Here is a 19,779-nt window from a genome sequence, read left to right on the forward strand (position 1 = left end):
ACTAGTGCTCAGTATATTTAGTTTGTAAGTGCTGTTGTGCTGAACTGTGAAGGGTGTATTACTTACTATGTTTAACACAAGTTGCGATTATGTACTGTAATAATGAACCCTACATTGATGCAAATTAACGCGCATTTAACCAGTTTTATTTGTATTTTTGCATGCGTTGTCGCAGCTGACGGATGGAGGCAAAGCAGCCAAAGCCAAGATGAGTGTGGGAGACATCATTCTGTCCATAAATGGCATCTCCACTGACAGCATGAACCACCTCGAGGCCCAGAACAAGATTAAATCCTGCTCCGGCAATCTCAGCCTAACATTACAGAGGTAAGAAACACAGCAACAGTGTGGTATGTTGAAAATATTTAAATATTGTAAATGCTGTAGTTGTAGCCAGGCCGTCCGTTAATTGGAGGCTGACGATAATCAGAGAGAGGCTGTTGTCTCCTCAATGTGAAAAGTCATTATATATAACAACTTCATTTTTTAAACATCAATAATATGTGGAGTGCATTAGAAAGAGGAAAGGAAAACGTTAACCCTCTCTTTGACAGCATGGCCTTTTATTAACAAGTACAGTACAGAACACCATCCAACACCCAATGTTGTATTAGCAGTAAATAGCAACTGCTCAGCCAGTATCGATAACTCATGACTTCATTATAAACAGTGTAACACACATGAGTTTCACATCAACAGCCAACATTTTAAAGCGCATGCAGAGGTAGATCAGATAGACCACTCAACATACTTGCAGCTACAGCTACCTTGTGGAGTTAATAAAAACCATATCAGGAAGTTGCAAAGGGATCGGCTGAATAGAGGCGTTAATTGGAGCATTTACAGTATAATAGGTCCACTGGGATAGGCTCCAACAAGATAACAGGGTAAGTGGTATAAAAAAATGACAGGAGAGTGATGTTTTACTTACACAGTTGGTTCAGGTTTGGCTTCCTGCTCCGCCTTTAAGGACAGGCCAAGTTTATTTTAGCAATGAGTCTGTTTTGGTGTATTTGCAGTGGAACATCTGCTTTTTAACATTCTTAATTAACCATGCAGACAAGCTCTGTAGACTGGCTGGGTTCACGTATAGTATAGCCCCAATCTGTTGAAGTCATCAGGCTTCAGCTTTGGTTTATGTCTCATCGAAAGCATCAACTGTTCCTCTGCTTTGCCCATTTGGAAGAGGAAGAAACCTGAAATTCCAACATTTATATTACAACATTACTCACTGTGCATTATAGGTAACAAATACCTTGTTTTACCACAATGACTTTAAATTACAACCAAAGGAGGAGCCCAGAAGCATTAAAAAGGTTCCAAATAAAAGTGACACACATGATGACATAAAAAGTCGGAGGTCTATCAGCACATTCAATCTAGAAAACAGTCTCTGGGTCTTAATTGTGGGAAAATTAGCTTAAAATAGCTCCGTGTGTGCCACAGCTGCATGTAATCTTTTATGGGCAACAAAACATTGTTTTGAGACTCTGTGGAAATGGCAGAACTCCACCAAGTGTGCAAAAAAGGCTGTTGTTTTAGGAGGGTACCTAGTTTGCTGTAAAAATGTTTTATGCTTGTTGAAATGATCTGAAAAATCTCCTATAAATAAGAAAAAGCTATTTTTATGCTCTCAAGTGTGATTTATGATCTTGAAGATCACAGATAAGGCTCTTGAGGTTGTGATAATGTTTTTGTGCCAAACCATGATGAATGTGACTAGTTTTTAGCCCCCACTCAGTCTGCAACTCTGTCTTATATTTGCTTGGATCCCAAAGATAGATATTTCAGTGTTAGATGTGTTTATCTACATCCTTTTCTAAACAGATCATGTAGCCCTCTCTTTTCCTGTGTACCACTACTTTTAGGGCCCATGATATAACAATAAAATAACTCTTTTACTAAAAATAAAAATTGTGAAACTTAGCATGATTATGGTTGCTAAGAACATAACCGTATAATCACAAAATGTCAGTAGCATGCAATTTTGTAACATAGAAAACCACATACATCATTGAATGATTGGAGGTATTGCAAAGTAGGAAGCCTTTCCATATATTGTCTGGTCATAGCAGAGGTTTCTGCTCTATTGATGCTGATGTTATTCCATTGTTGCTAGGTGAAAGCAAAGAATTGAAGTGGGGAGGTGAGGGGGATTTGGAAGCACTTTTCCTTATCCTGTCTGGCTGTCAACCTTAAGAAAAAACAGTTTTGTTATCCCCTATTGGCAGAGATGACTTTTTTTTTGAGGATGTTTTGTCAGAGCTGGATCCGGTCCACTTTTATAATTCAGACAAGGACAGCATGTGTTGACTTAACCCTTAAGAGACCCTGGCCAGTATTGAAAAGTGGCGTTCTATAAACATACTGACCTTTAAATGGTTAAAATCGCCAAAATAGAATTAGCATTTGATATATCTTAGGGGTGTAACGGTACATGTACATTCGTCCCTCGCCACTTCGCGGTTCGAACATCGTGCCCTCACTTTGTCACAGGTTTAAAAAAATTAATTCCTAAATCACCAATGTTTTGTGGTTGACTACGGCCTATTATTACTCAAAAAATATGCATATAAAGCAAATTGTTTTCTTAGCCTAAATTAAGCATTTTCAAGCAGAAAATGACAAAATGAACTAAAATACAAATACAATTTATAGATACATTGATGAACTGTAGTCTACACTGGCCACTAGGTGTCACTAGTAACACATTCACCAGACTGATTGCTGCCGACAACAATTATTGCAGGTTTGAATGATCCCACAACGTGCACAATAATAATAATCATCATCATCATAATCATAATAATAACACAGGGTGCTGTTGTGGCCGTACTCTAGCTAAAACTCAACTCTGGATCCCCGACGTCACTTCCTGTCCAATCATCGGGAAGACATTTATTAAAACACACACAAACACGAGTCTTCTTTATGTCTTAAATGGCTTATTTACTGTTATGTCTACTTTATTGGGAATATGAGTATAAATGTGACTGTAGGGGTGTTAGTTCATGTCTAGAGGGCTCTAACAATATTAAAAATCATATGTAGAAGGTCAACGGGTTTTGTATGTTCTAACTGCAAAAACATTTGACTTATAAATAAGGAATCCTACTTTGCGGAAATTAATTTATTGTGGTCGTGTCATGAATAAAATTAATCGCGATAAACGACAATTACTGTATTCTGATTTTTTGTTACGGAGCCTTCGGTTCGGTAAAGCTGCACATGCATACTGATTTCCCACACAATGCAATTTCAATGAGGGACAGGAAGTATGAAACTTCCAGGGTGTCACTAAAAGTAGATGAAAATGCGAGACATTCAGCACAGTGGAGAGCTTAGCGGACGAAAGCAGCCTTTGGTTAGTGGGAGTCATGGTGAATGATGATGCCAAGGAGACTCCAGAGCCTGAGTCCCTTTTCGGTCACTAAAGTAACCTGTTTTTGTATACTTTGTTAACAGACTAATACAAGTGGATAAGACGAAAGCAGTGTGTCGGCATTATTCAGTAGAAGAACGGGGCTCCAAGCTGGAAATTTTCATGCTGGACTTCAGCCAATTAGGAACTTCCATTTACTAAAAATAAAATAATAATTCCCACATCAAGGGCCATTTTCAGCCAACAGTTTTTTTTTTTATTCCCACGGCTTTTTCTAAAAATAAAATTTGTTATTAGTGAGATATATTATTATATATTACACTAATTTGCTTGTCACCGCTAACACAAGGCTTGTATAACTTATAATGTAGTATATTGACCCACATTGGATTGGTTTTAGCATCTTTAATGCACGACACATATCAAAGTGGCCCCCTTAGCCTTCAGTTTTTCTGCATGCTATATCTGTATCTGTTTTCTATAAAAGAATTGTATTTATTGGAGAATTACCTGCCAGCAGATTGCATTTTGTAATGTTTCATTTTTTTAATTATTAAACACAAGAGCTCAGTATGTTTTGCATTTTGTTCCCCTACTGTACTGGAAATTATTTGAACTGTAACCATACTGTTACATATTTCAGGCTAAAGTAGTTTAAAAATATTGACTTGTTTAAAGTGGAGAAAAATAGTAATGTATTATAGTTTTACAGCAGTTTATGGGAAGCTGATGTGTTTTGTCCTAAGGACCTCAAGTGTGACTTTTTTTGTAATCTGACACTGTAGAAAAAATCACAATACATGAAAATCAGTGTGGCTAAAATGTTTTGTGGACATGCTGACCTTAAAAAAATTAATTCATATTTGATAGGTATATTTCAGACAGAAGTATTTTTTAAAAGACTGGTTGTTATATATTAATACTGTATATGCTGTATATTGGGAAGCTGACATTTTTTGTCATTAGGACACATGATATATGTTTTTAATGATATTGAAGCACCTCATAAGGGTTAAGTTAATTCGGTGATTATTGTGAACTGTTATGAGAAGAATAGTTGCCTCTGCTTGATGTAAACACTTTCTGGATTCCCACAAACAAAGCCAAGAAAACGCCTGCACCCCAGAGGATAGAATTAGCAAGAAGTGCTGATTCATTAGCTTTTTATAGTCAAGTTAAGGCTGAAGCAACTTTTCTCTAAGTCTGATCCTTTGATTCATACTTGGAGTTGATAAGACCTGAAGTTTTCACTGAACTTCAATGGAGGCGTGCTTTGTTTCAGTGATGGAAAGCTTGTCCCAAAGCAGCCAACACTTTAGTTACACAATGCAGCTGTGGGAAGTAGCCTAAGGAAAGAATGATAATTGCTGTTTATTTATTGTCATTGAACTATGCGGCGCGCTGTAATCAAACACCACGCTCCCCAGAGGTTTGAACGTTTGGCAGCACCTGGTTTTAAAAGATAATACAGAGCAACACACTGCAGCATGAATGGCAATAAAACCACATGTTCATTTTTTAGATAAACTAAGATAGTTGAACACAATCTAGGAGGCAACATAACACTCTTTGACAACAAGTGACATATATGGTTCGCGCTTGGCTTCTGGTGTAGATTCACATCACATCACGTGATGACCTTTTGAACTCGATGTTTTGTTTGATGTTAGAGTCATCTTATTCCTGTCGTATTCCAAATTGTCACAAAAGTGTAAAAACACGTTATGTTTTGATCAGGCTCTCAAATGATTTCAATTTTTAATCAGATTAATCACGATTTTCAAATTAATTAGTCATGATTAATCACCATTTTCAACTGTCTGAAGTGTACCCATTTTAATTGCATTTAACCGTGTTATTTTGAGCAATGCGGTGTTGCGTTCAAAAACACCCCGTCATTTAAGTTGAATTCACATGTTTTGAGTGTATTTTCTGGCATTTCTGAGCATACTGAAATGCAGCAAATTGTAATTCTGTATTAAGAGTTACAAAGTGAGTGATAACAATATCCACTTATTGTTTTTCTTTGTATTTCTGTTTATTCAAGCAACAATTACACACATAATAGAGACCTTGTTGTGATGTTCAGAGTGTTCGCAAATGCATCTCGCTGTTGTCTAGCAACAGTGAGAAGTGTCATTCTGATGACGAAGGAACACTAGAGACGTGTTTGTGAGCTGGAGATGCCTATAGGGTGTCCCAAAAAAACATATACTTGAAATAATTTTAAACTAGGTGCTTATTATAATTTGTTCAATGTTCAAAATATAATAAAATTTAGAAATATCATATTATTTTTTTGTCACCGCCTGGTCTCGACACTGCTGACCACGCGAAGCAATGGAATCGCACACATCACGAGACAGTTCCCTTGGTATTTGCATGCATTCGCGTTCAACGGCTGCTCTCAATTCAGAGACTGTTGCAGATCTCATGGCGTAGACTTTGTCTTTGAGGTATTCCCATAAAGAAAAGTCTAGTGGTGTGAGATCTGGTGAACGTGGAGGGTATTCATTGAAACCTCTTCGCCCAATCCACCTGTTTGGCAATGTCTAATCAAGGACGGATCTAGCATTGCGATGGTGGTGTGGGGTTGCCCATTTTGCTGAAAATCAAACTCCTCATCTTCAAAGTTTTCACGAATACTTGGGATGACAGACTGTTGCAGCAAGTGTATACATTTTTTCGGGACACCCTGTATATGGCGTTGGAATTACACTGGCGACCAGTCCAGGGTGTACCACGTCTGTCACCGAAAGTCAGCTGGGATAGGCTCCAGCACACCCCCGCGACCTTACTGAGGACAAGCAGCATCTATTGCACTGCTGTTGAGGTGCTCAGGTCAGAATAAAGTTATAAAAGAGCATCAGAATGTCCCTCATCTCTTGTTATAACAGAGAGGCGTGGCTTGCCATGATACATATGCATTTTTACGTAATTCGTTAAATGCTTTTCTATTTTTGACAGCCCTAGTTACAACACTCTTTATCGCTGACAAGTGACGTGTGGTTCTACTTTTATCCTTATACAATAAGTGTCGCTTAAAAGCCAAAGAAACAGCTAAACAAAATAACCTTTGATGTTCGCTGGACGTATCGCATAACGTCACACATGAACGCGTTTTTTTTTTGACCAAATTCCATATTGTATGTCACTAAGTACTGATTCCCAAATTGTGGTTTGTGGGATTCGTCTAGTGTTACACCAGAGGTTTTTTTTAACATAAAATTATATGATATAAATTATATGCTTAAATTGAATTCAATGGAAATGTTCTTTTACTGAAATATTAATGTTTCCAAGCCAATTACCTGCGAGGACAAGCCATTCAGTGCTAAACTGTGGTGGTAAGCAGAAGCATCTAAAATGGTGATACTTGCGATGCAAAATATTTTTGAGGTGGTAAAAACTTTGAGAATCATTGCCATATTTTTAGGGAAATTGATAAACACTAAACCACTGAAATTTCAAAGTTAATCAATGATCCTGATGTAAAAACTTTGAGAATCATTGCCAGTCATAGTCTTTTTAGGGAAATTGATAAACACCAAACCACTGAAATTTCAAAGTTAATCAATGATCCTGATGTGATTCGAACACACAGCCTTCTGATATTACACCACAATGTCCCATTCTCACTTGGCATTCATATAAAAACTGCTATTATTAATAAATGTTCAGCACTGCAGCTACACTACATGATACAGATGTGTTTTTGACTACAGGCTACTTATTTGAACTTTAATCAGTGCATGCAGTGCATGTGGGGTTGCATGTGCATAAAACAGGGTTCATACAGCGAGACAGAGAGATGGTTTGGCCATGGTTACGACTGAAGGGGGGAGTAGGAGATGACAGTGTAATGGTGCCTGGAGCCCCCACTGACTCCTGGCTGCCTTTGCCACATGTGGCGTAGTGGTCGGAAGACAAGTATGAGCGGACGGGAGCTTGTCCAAAAATACTCTCAGCTCCCTGACCGGCCCGATTTGTCAACCTGCATGAGTTTGTGCAGTGCAATGAAAAGCTGATCATGCATTTTATTTTGATCCATGACATGACACAGTGATTAATAGTGGTGTAATGGTACATGGATTCCTAATGGGATTTTTCAGTACAGTACATTCGTTACGGTACAGAGGAGTACGCATTAAGAGATGGACAGGATGTGTAACAGCCTTGTCATGTGCCTACAATACAAGGACAAAGGACAAAGACAAGTGGATAAGACGAAAGCAGTGTGCCGGCTTTATTCAATAGAGATGGTGAACGGGGCTACAAGCTGGAACTATTAATGCTGCACCTCAGCCAAGAAGGAAGTTTCATTTACTATAAATAAAGTTAGACTGCAAATTTTTACTGTTGAATATATATATATATATATATATTCGGGATGTCTGATATTGGCTTTTTTGCCGATAACCGATATGTCCAACTCTCAAGTTCCGATTCCAATATCAACCGGTATCGGTTGATATCCCCCCCTCCCTATTTCTATGGACCTGGTAAGTTCATTGTGAGCTCTGTTGTTACTCTGCTTGCTAAATAAGTAGTTACTTCTTCCTCATAGGCTTATGAGTGGCAAAGTGTTAACTGCGTGATTCAGCAGTGTTGGTGCTAAATCTCTATATCGGCTTTAAATGTAGATAAAAAAAACTATACCAATATCACAGTTTTCTGCCAATATTGGGCCAATAATTATCGGTGGCCAATATTATCGGACAACTCTAATATTTGTTGTTTTTTATGTTTCATTTTACAAAGCATTTCAACTTTTTACTCAAAAGCTGAAACGTTTTACTTACTCGTATTGCATGACTGTACCCAAAATGAACTGAACAGTGACCTTAAAACTGAGGGATGTACCGAATCGTGATTATAGTGTACCATTACACCCTTAGTGATTAATGACACTGAAACTCTCCATCACTGTCAAGCATGTGAGATCTGATGCGATACAAGTGTGCATATTTCCTGCTTGACACGTGTACACTAAAAAAGCAGACATGGCGTTTTATTGCTGAGGTATCCAGGCATCAAGTCCTCAGGCATTTTTGTTCTGTTTTAAATCTTTCTCTTTCTCTTTTATGCTATAAAACCCATTTTTCTTTGCATTAGATCTTGGAGTGCCAGAAACAAGCTGTGCGAGTTTTTTTCCATTCACAACCACTGATTTCTACATCCTCCTATTTCAGGTTTTATGTCCAAATAATGCAACTAAATAATGCCTTAATGTGTTTGAAAACGCTACAAATATTGAGAAATACTATACAAAATATTAGCCCTCACCACCAGTGTGTCCGATGTCGCACATGAACTTGACATGAAATATGTGTTCATCATCACAAGGCACACAAGAATCATCAAAAAACGTAGTGTATGATGTAAGACGCATATGTAGTTGGCCGTTTTGGTTTCCAGGAGCCATTTTTTCTTTGTTTGAGGTTTTTCATACTGCAGTGCAATCTGAAAGTCTTTGTTTTTTCCAAGTCCCCTGCTGCAGCGTTTTAACATTTATCATTTGCAACAGATATTGAAGGTTGTGGGATCTTGTCGAGCAAGATTTCATGATAATACAAGCTCTGCCAAACATCAGAATGCGAACACATGTGATGTGATAAACATATCAAGGTATTGTTTTAACGTGGAGACAATACACCATTTAATCTGGACTACAAAACTAATTGACAGTGACATTTGTTTGAAGTCAGAAACGTGGACCTGAAGTTTTTCCTTGAATCAGTTGACTATCAGCTAGATGTGTGCCTCTGTAGCCTCTCCATCATTCACTCAAATGTCCCATGCATGCCAGACTGTTTCTCTTGGCTCTCAATGAGACACAGACAGGATGGAAACAAAGCTTTATCCCTAAGGCTTATTCCTCCATTTAACCTTCCCCTTCTTCCCTTCAGGAAATCTATTCGTCCATGTGTGTGATGGAGGTGGTTAGCCGGGAAGTCAAGGTTGATGAGGACCACTTAAGCTCTCTTAGCTGTCATGGCCCCTCAAGTCATATACTGACTCAAATATAAGACTTTTTTGCCTCTAGAAAAAAAAAAGTCTATGATAGACAGGTTACCTTATACAGTGGAACCTTGGTTAGCGTCCGCCTCGGTTAGTTTTACGCCACAATTATGGTTTGTGTACATTCTTTGGTTGGCTTACAGTATGGCATGTTATTAATAAATAATACAATAGTCTTACAGTATAAAATATATAATAATCTTGTCGCGTTATGAATACACTGCATGGGTCCATCTGTATTCATAATACATATTTTCTAATCAGAAAACATCCTTCCTTGTTAGCATCATAATTAGCTAGCGAACACAATGGCAACCGGAACTGGAAGTTGCGTCGCCTGTCTATGTCATCAGCGGTTGCCAAAAAAGGACAACACACATTTCATAATTGCAGTTTCACATGAATAGAACAATTCTAAATGCCTACACATGACGAATGAAAGGACACTTAAGGTTACTTACCTTCATTGAAGACTGCTGTTCCCAAAGACACATTGTGGCAGCGAGACACCATGCCGACACCATCTTCCTGTTTTGTCATGAGTCATTTATTGAATTCAATAGTGTTTCTCACCTTTTTTATTAAAATGCTGGCACTTGCAACTTTCTTTGGCTTTATTTTGGTTTACAGCATTGAGGTGAGAAACACTATTTAATTCAAAAAATGACTCATGGCAAAACAGTCAGGTCACTGCCACATCGTGTCTTTTGTATCACGTATCACGTCTTCAATGAAGGATAAAGTAATCTTAAATGTTCAGTTATCCCTTTCATTCATCATTTACAGTATATGTATGTACTGTATGTATATACTGTAATTTCTGTTGTATATTTTTTTCTCACGCTCGGAAACCTGCGGCTCGTACAGTGATGCGCTAATTTATGGCTACGAACTACATTTCCCATGATGCTTAAAGTGCAGCTTCAGGAACTACTGACGTGGACAAGTGAAGTGGAAGCTAATATCACGTTTCGAAGTCTTATGCAGCGATCTCTGACACATCTTAAGTAAGTTTGATCAAGTGTAGAATTACTACAGCTTCTGTTTGGACTGCTCAATCTGCCAACCGTCCACTATCACCAACGGGTTTCGAAAGGCTGGACTACTTTGTGATGGAGAGGATAGCTCAAGCAAAGTGGCTAATTTGCTTTGAGACAAAAGTGACTCCCAGAGCAGCAACGGAAGCGAGAAAGAGACTGACAAAGTTTGTGAAGAAGGAATTATTCATCCATCCATTTTCCACCGCTTAACCGTGTCCGGGTCGCGGGGGAAGTAGTCTCAGTAGGGAAGCCCAGACTTCCCGATCCTCGGCCACCTCCTCCAGCTCCACCGGGAGGACACCAAGGCGTTCCCAGGCCCGCTGTGAGACATAATCCCTCCAGCGTGTTGTAGGTCTGCCCTGGGGCCTTCTCCTGGGTATGCATGCCCGGAACACCTCAACTGGCTCCTCTCGATGTGAAGGAGCAGCGGTTCTACTCTTGAGTTCCTCACCCTATCTCTTAGGGTGAGTACAGCCACCCTATGGAGGAAATTCATTTAAGCCCCTTGTATCCACGATCTTGTTCTTTTGATCACAACCCAAAGCTCATGACCATAGGTGAGGGTGGGAACGTAGATCGACCGGTAAATTGAGAGCTTTGCCTTCCGGCTCAGCTCTCTCTTCACCAGAAGGAATTATGAGGCTGTTCACTTGTGATGTTGAAGAAGACAACTTTAGTGGTTTTAGTTCCCAGGAGGAGGAGGAGAAGGAGGAGGAGGACAGCAGCGATGAATTACTTTTCTGGTAGGCTACTGTTAACAAGCCTTCTTACATGCACTGTTTGGCGCTGTTTGGGAAAAAAAGCATTAATTTAATCAAAAGTTTAAAATTCTTTCTGTGTACTCAATATCCCATGTTACGACGTGGACACCTGTAGTGTATAGACATATCTTTTTTTTCTCTTTAAATTTAGTGGGTGAGGCTTACATACCGGTGCGTTCTATAGTCCGGAAATTATGGGATGTATTTATGTATTGCATGTAAAACTACAGTATAATGGTAAAACTAATGTGTTTTGTGTTAACATTTTTGGCTTTCTAGAACGGATTAATTGAATTTACGTTGTTTCTCATGGGAAAAATGTATTCGATTAGCGTCTGTTTTGAGTCAGACCTTCTGGAACGAATTAAGGACGCTACCCAAAGTTCAGCTGTATCCATCTTATATTCTTCTTTTTGTATTTCGATTGTCTTACATTGTCCAAAAATGGTCTTGAAAAATAAGAGTCTTATAGTCAGGCTGCCTAATATGTGGGTAATTGAGCTATTTAGGCTAGGACAAGCTACCATTATAACTACATCAGCACCTTAAAGCACTATTGTTTATTTCAGTAGGTCTGTAAAAACTGCAGAATGCTTCTGTCATATAGAGAATCCTGTTACTTTGATACAAAATAAGAATAATTGTGAAGAGAGACGTCCGGCACCACCCTCGGGCCTAAAAGTGTGACCCCATAATTTAATTGAATATCCCTGGCCTACACTATACACTACATTACATTATTTTCATGTTCTAGTACAAATCCAGAAGCAAACATCTTATTGGATCAAAGTTCATCATTATACTGTAATTCCACACGCATCACCACATCCTGAACTCGTTCACATCATATCCCACGCCATAAAGTACTGTATGTCCTTGCTACAAGCGGGCAGGCAGCGAGACAGAAAACAGCATAGGGTTGAACAGATGTCCACCAGAGGACCACCCTACTAGTGTTTGTTCAGTTTGCTGTGAGAAAAGACAGATAGGGTGTGAATCCACTCTGGCCCACTGGGGGCACATGCAGTACTGCACTGCATGCTTCGTCGTCATCTTCCTAATGGAATGTGCCATTTGATCTCAACACCCCTTTGCTGTTTTTTTTGGCACTGCGTGTTGTCGCTCCACAAGCACGCTGGAAAATAAGCTTTGTGTATATGAACTGCTAAGTGGAAACAGTAAATGGATTGTAGGTACAAATGACATCAACATCTGGCTCTGGAGGGTGGGGCACACTAATAAGCCGGTGTTGGAAAGGAAATGCTCTAGACTTTGTTGACTGTTTTCCTATTATAGCAAAGAGAGAAGGAGGACGCCAGCGACGCTAACGTAGCTCGAGATGGGGAACCAGGCTTGCTGCATCACCTTTTGTTGCTTATACGTGAGGTGCTATATACTAAAAAAATGTGGGATCCTGTAATGGAGTAATTTTGTGCTCTTTGATACACAATACTTTAAAAACAAATATAAAATACCAAAAATTTAACAGCTAACAAACTGCGGTTTAATTCAGGTCCAGTCCGTTTGCTGCAATAGAAATATCTACAGAAAATAAGATGGAAGATGTTCAATGTAGGTCGTTTTGGTCTAAAATAATAACAGTTTGTTGTAAGTATTGCAAAACCTTACACACACACTGGTATCAAGTGAATGGAGTGTGGTTTCCCAGGCATGTCAAGTTCCATCCATCTTCTATGCCGCTTTTCCTCACTAGGGTCGCGAGTATGCTGGAGTCTATTCCAGCTGACTTCGGGCGGTAGGCGGGGTACACCCTGGACTGGTCGCCAGCCAATCACAGCCACATTCATACCTATGGACAATGTAGAGTCGCCAATGAACCTAACATGCATGTTTTTGGAATGTGGGAGGAAACCAGAGTACCTTGAGAAAACACCACACAGAGATGCCCAACGGAGATTCGAACCCAATCTCCCGATCCCGGCATGTCAAGTTAACATGTAATAATGTCTGCAGTCAGAATGAGCGTATTCAGCTTCAATATGACCAGGCTACTCAGAAAATCTATGTCCAGAAATAAGAGGATTCTTTTGGTGTATTTTTGTGTAGCGGAGTATAACTTTGAACTTTTTCCCTGTCTTTACAGAGCCTCAAGTGCTGCCAAAGGAGGTCCTAAGGTATGGTGTCAGCCTATAAATTTAACTAAATATAATTTAACCGTGTCCTTTTGAGATCATTTGCTTTGCATGAGACGCCACATTGTGTTAAATGTCACAAGCATGACTTTAATTTAAATATCAGCACACCACTGAGTTTGCTGTGCAGTGCTTTTGAATGCAGTAGTTGATAGTAGTGTTCTCGTGTGCTGCATGATGTGTGTCCTCACCTCAATGCAGGATGAACCTCAAGAAATCATTAAGCCCGTCCCAATCACCAACCCGGCCCCCAGCGCCATGTACACAAAGCCGTCAAGTCAGCCTGCGTACAACAAGACAGCCCGGCCATTCGGGGGCGACAGAGATGCGCTGACCCCTCCCTCTGTAGCATCCATCCCCTCTGAATCCTCCGCTTTCACGCCAGCTTGCGCCTCTCAACCGCCGCACCCTCCATTCCCGCTCAAGTCCAGCCTCACAGGGCCGGACTCTTCCCCCGCTCGCTCCAGCATCAGCTCCCCATCCACCATGTCCTCCTCCTCCTCATCTCAGGCCTCCTCCCCAGCCAGAGTGACAGCACCCACCTCCCAGCCCACTGTCCCGCAACCATCTGTCTATAACACCCCTATCAACCTGTACTCCAACATCAACGCCTGTGAGGTGGCTATGGGGCAGAGGCGAGGCCTTCTGGAGAGCCAAGGCCTGTCAGAGCAGTTCAACGGGTAGGTACCATGAATCAAACCAGTCCCTTGTGTGCTTCCACAACAGGGGGGTTACTCGCCTGGCTGTGTGCTTTGGTCAGCACCTTCAGAGGCTTCTGCGGTTCACTGAGGCCATATTTTGCTGTATGCTACTGAAGAAAATGAGACCTTCCCTTCCACACACATCAATCATCGCCACGGTTTTCACACAATGCACATCTTGTCGGAATATTCCACAGGGTAAAGTCCTGGCAGTAGAACAGAGTATGGACTTGAGAGATTGACCACAAGCTTGGCAGCTTGGTTCCCTTCAGGAGAACACTGAACTGGATTGGACGCTGGGTTGGGCGCCAGCATACGTCCGTAATAAATTATATCACGGCTCTCTGTGAAGTGCAAAGACTTTTTCCTTTAGCAGCTTTAGAAAAGTAAAGAACATTATTCTAACCTTTTACTGTAGCAGCTTGAAAAGAATAACGAAAAATTGTATCTTATTGCAGCTGGAGAAAGAAGAGAGAAAAGAAAAAACATATTATTCAAACCTTTTCCTATAGCATAAGGAAAATATAATTTTCAAACCTGCTCAGCTAACTTCACTTATGTTTAAAAAGCAGAAGTAATGAATTTTTTAGTTTCTAAGGTTAGACAGTAAACAAAGTCTGGGCAGAGCAGAAAACTCCTTTTTCTCTGAGAGGAGGCTCGCTGTGCCACACTTTCAAAAGCCCTGATCTACATACACAAAGCCAAATTGCAGCTTGGTGTTTGTGCAGTAAATGCTCCGATCAGCGTCTCTACTCAATTAACCGCTGTGTTTCCTATAGTCACTGGGTGTTAGGTCTACAAAAGCAAGTAACTGGTTAGCGCTGGAATCAAGACCATTGACATCAACAACTGTGGCTGGTAACGCCACTAGGTGGCAGTAGCTGCATTTAAAGTATCATGAGTGGTCAGCATCCAGCAGCTTGGACCGGGTCTGTTATGGGCTTTAAAATGTTGCTACTCGGCTGTTTGCATGAAACTCTTATGTGTTACACTCGCCGTACTGTTGTTTACATTGAACTCATTGGCCATATTAATGCTGACTGAGCAGTTTGCTCCTTAACACTATTACAACATTGGTTCTGTTGCTGCTGTACTTGTTAATGTATGATCATGAGCTACGTTTTCCTTTCCACTTTCTCATGCAGTCCAAAACATTATTATATATGTATAAATATAAGCAATTCTAATAAGTTTTCATGTCCTTTTAGCAGTTTAGCTAACAAAACGCCCTGGCTTTTATTAAAGCATTTATGGTATATCTCAAGACGTTTGTCCATGCAGTATTCCAAGTACTGTATCTCATGTGATAAACAAATTGTTAACAAGATTGAATCCTGACACCAATATTGAAGAAACCAAACATTTTCCTGCAGGATAAAGCTACAAAGGTTGCGGTGAATATGGAATGTATCACTTTCCAAATACAAATTCCAACGTAGTCTGTGGAGGAAGTTGACATCTTATCCTTGTAGGTTCAAATGTCCAACATGAAATTTCAGCTATGTTGGGTATTTTTACCTTTTTGTGAGGTTTGAGCCTTGTGGGCACACAGAGAGAATATGAATGTCAGTTCCCTTCATTCATTCATCACTTTATTTATTCTAAGCTCCTTCAAGGCTTCTGTTGCTGCATGGGTGCATGTTTTGTTGTGGTTGTCTCTATGCACACTCAGAAGGGCCTTTTATTCCAAAATATCCAGCTATCCATACTTCTTCTTGCCTTCAAACCTTTCCTACGTTTCCTTTCTTTGCCTACAGGGGGGAGCAGAGACAGATAAGTTAGTCCTGAGAATGATCATTTCTCTATTCCAGTCTGCACATTGCTGTGGTTTATGATTAACAGCAGCATGTTTGCACCCTTGTTTGTGCCCTCACTTAGTAACCTGCTCTTGTGAGTACGCTCTCAATGTTTCAGCAAATATTTTATTATATCTTCTCAATATAGGGCAATATTAAAGAAATTAAATGTGGCTATAACTTAGAGTAGTCAGTGTACAGCTTAGAAAGCATTATAGATTTACTCTCCTTTGAAAGTATGCCACGCACACACACACACCAGCACTTGTCATCTCGGAGGTGTGTTTTAGCTTGTTAACATGTTTGGAAAACTGCCATGCGGCCCAGTTTTTCCCCAAGGGATGGGATCATGCTCTGCTTCAGAATTTGACAGTAAATGTTGGAATTCATGTTCCCTCTCAATGAACTGCGCACACTGGATCGTAAACATTTACTGCTATACAAGCTGCGTGTTACTACTCAATATACTACAGTATATCCAAGTTTAATTTCAATTTTATTGTCTCTCAAGAAGATGTTTCCCCTCAATAAACTGCAGCTCCCTAGTGCTGGCAGCACTCGTGCAGCCTCAGACAATGATGCGCCCACCACCATATCTGTTGCCAGTTATTTAGACGATAATGGCTGTTTGTTGAGTCATTTTCAGTGGATAAAAAGTGTGCACTGTGATACAAGCTGTACAGTATACTGACTACTCCAAAGTATATCAATTTGTGTAGCATTGTCCCTTGAGAAGATATATTAAAAATGCTGAAATGTGAGGGGTGTACTCATTTTTGTGAGATACTGTAGTATAAAGAGCTTGTATTTTATGCACTGTAGACCCAGTGCAGTCAGGCGTGGCGTCACACACGCACACACACACTGGTGCCATCTGTTTCTGTTATCGTATTGTTTATTCAGCGCCCACACAATCCCTGCTTCTGTTAAGGACAGACATACTTGTCATGACTGTGATTATTTTGAACCAAACACAGATTAAGAACTGCACTCTTTTGGACCGCATTGATATTTTTTACTGTGTGCATGTAAACAAATATTTTCTTGCACAGTTTGATGCACATCTGCATTAAAGACTCTCCCCATTCCAAAGATAACGATGCTGTTGTGATTGCACTACTTGCACTACTGAAATTTTTACTTTGGTGAAAGCATGTCATTGTATTGTGCGGGTGTCCCTACCTATGTGCCTCATTTTATGAAGCGCAATATCGCCATCTTAAGGTGAGGCGGGGTAAATCACTGTTAACTGTTGACAAAGTGCAACTACTACCATATTCATCATACATTTAGTCAACACCTGATTGCAGCAGTTAGGTCACACTCATGTTGTGTATTGTCTATTTGATTGATTGAAGCACGTTTACCATGCTTGTTGACCATTAGTATAACTACTTGACAACATAATTAAACAATAGATTTTTGCAGTAAAAAGTCCACAGACATAATATGTTAACTTAATCTGTATTTGCAGAAAAGATTCCGACTTGAATCACGCATCTGCCCTAAGTGAGGCCAGCAAAAAGAGACTGATCGAGGACACGGAAGACTGGCACCCAAGGACCGGCACTTGTCAGTCCCGCTCCTTCCGGATCCTGGCCCAGCTCACCGGCACTGAAAATGGTGTGTACCAACTTCATCACTTTTAACTTTTTACATTTTAACTGTATAATATGTACAAACAAAGATGCTCTTATTGATAACTAATAGTGTAGTTTAGAAGGGGAAAGATTAGGCCGTAGGATGCATCCTAAACAGCTGGAAACAGTTTTAGATTAGACAAGGAATTGTTCTTAAGGTATAAAACGTGCATGTCTGTACAGTTTTATACTGTACAGACATGCACTGTAGTTCGCGAAACACTAATAAAATTCAGCAATTTGACTTGAATTAATGTCTTCTTCTTGCAGAGGAAGCTCCTGACAACAATGGAAAAAAGTAAGTAGAGAATCTGTGACTGTTTTTTTCAGTCGAGCCTAAAAAACAGCAGAAAGCTCCGGTTATATAGGAGATATTTGAGTAGTGTTTTTGCATTAGGTCCTTAAAGACAACAGAGTGCGCCTGTCACATAAAGTATCTTTGACTTGCATTTTCTTGCAGTACGTCTTTAAAAACATCAGTGCGCTTGTGATTACATCATCTTTTCCACCTGTCCCTGACTTTTCTTCTCTTCACCTGCCAATGTGTCTCTCTTTTGTCTTGTATTTGTGTGTGTTGTCATGGATCAGGCCAAACAAGTTGGACCCAGAAGTTGTAGAACACAAGTACAACAAGCTCAGGGATTGGCATCACTGTGTTTCCGCAAAGGTGCTAAATGTGTAGGCAGCAAGATTTTGGAGTTGTTTTTTCATTTACCGCATTGTCCCGAATATAAGACGACGCTGAATATAAGACCATCTTTTTTGGAAAAAGAAATAATGAACATCTTAAAATTAACTTTGTAACGCCTCCTCTATTGTTTAACTCACCCAACCTCTGAGATGCTTTTTTAACCCAGTGGGTCTTTGTGTCACGGCTGCATCTATCTAGGTCACTGGTGTTTGAGAGTGACAGAAAAAAAAAATGACTCTTTCGGTCAAAAATCATTTTATTGACAACCTTTCATTTTTCGAGAGAAAAAAAGGCTACATAGTCTTATGTTGGAGTCAATGCTGTATTTTAGTCTGTATAATAACTGAATTTTGTGCAATTAACTACACCAGTTAAATATATTTTTGCTCAACCTTACACAAAAAACCTAGATTACATAACTTTACATTGTATTTTTGTGTATATTTGTACTTGTTGTATGTGGTTACGTGTGGTGCTCTTTCTTATACACACTTTCTGTATCCTCATGTGCCTAATTTTTGTTTTTCTTTTCTGTTTTCTATACTAACCACAATAGAATGCATCCGCCATCTCAATAAATATCTATTTTTCTTCTCTCCTGTTTCCTTTTCTTCAAATTGTATCTATTCCTTTAATACTATACACTCTTGTCATATGCACCGTAGATAACGAGACACAAATTGGTGGTGTTTGTAAAAGCAAAAAAACCAAAGCAGAAAAATTTTGAGATTTTAATGAAGTCGCAATATTATAGCCTTTAAAGAAGTCTCATAGTGCTGCTCCTAGTTTAAAGGGGATTGTCATAAAAATGTGAACAGCACATTTGAGGGGAAAAAAAGAGAAAAGCTCTCTACTGAGTGATTTTAAAATGTGATTTATCCAGAGTGTGTATTTATTTCCCAGCGATGTTGTGGATAAAACCTCTCCAAGCGTGCCCACCTTGCCCGCAGCCAAAACATATTCCAAAGCTACGCCTCCTCGGAATGGCAACGTGGTGGCTCCCTCTGCATTCAAGAGCCCCCCGGCCCAGAACAAGCCCTCCTCCCAGCTAGGGGGTCCAGCAGGTACAGGTATGGTAGAACTCATCCTCTGCAAATTGTATGTAGTTATAAATCTGCCATTAGAGGGCGCTGCGAACCACAAGATTCCCAGCTTTAGTTCTTGATCCTAAGCCATTTAAAGATTAAGAGCTCCATAAAAACCAAGAGGTGATCTTTTAATGAGCTCAGATTATTGCCTTTCCTTGTGATCCCTTTATGAGTTAAATAGATTGTGTAATTTGATGCTGTAGACTGCACCACACTGTAGCAGACCTCAGTGCGAGGTCACGTATTTGGTGAAAAGCATCAGTCAGCAACACTTTAGGGAAAGCACTCACTTCCCGAGACGCCTCTTTTGGAGTGGCTGCTGAAAGTAACCTCAGGCAGACAGTAAAGACTCTTAAGTTGCTGTAGTTAACACGTGCTTGACTTCATGTAAACAAACATATCCAATATGACTAAGTGTGCATAATGTAATCCATTGCACTACACTCTTGTTTACGCTACTCTCTAACTGATGGTTGTGTTTACAATAAGATTTTATGTCTTTCTTT

At 39.8% G+C, this 19,779-nt stretch overlaps 1 protein-coding gene across 3 annotated transcripts in view; it reads left to right on the forward strand.

Annotated features, from left to right (window-relative positions):
* pdlim5b (PDZ and LIM domain 5b) overlaps positions 1-19,779 on the forward strand; it is a 45,375-nt gene that overhangs the window by 20,420 nt on the left and 5,176 nt on the right. The window contains exons 3-8 of one of the 3 annotated variants that reach the window (XM_054757422.1): positions 176-327; positions 13,309-13,339; positions 13,559-14,037; positions 17,329-17,477; positions 17,765-17,792; positions 19,089-19,255. In XM_054757422.1, the coding sequence (XP_054613397.1) occupies positions 176-327; positions 13,309-13,339; positions 13,559-14,037; positions 17,329-17,477; positions 17,765-17,792; positions 19,089-19,255 (1,006 nt within the window). The remainder of the gene's footprint in view (positions 1-175; positions 328-13,308; positions 13,340-13,558; positions 14,038-17,328; positions 17,478-17,764; positions 17,793-19,088; positions 19,256-19,779) is intronic. The other 2 variants (XM_054757423.1, XM_054757424.1) reach the window with 2 other exon arrangements.

Source organism: Dunckerocampus dactyliophorus, chromosome 17 (assembly GCF_027744805.1).
Source record: "Dunckerocampus dactyliophorus isolate RoL2022-P2 chromosome 17, RoL_Ddac_1.1, whole genome shotgun sequence".
NCBI classification, from domain to species: domain Eukaryota; kingdom Metazoa; phylum Chordata; class Actinopteri; order Syngnathiformes; family Syngnathidae; genus Dunckerocampus; species Dunckerocampus dactyliophorus.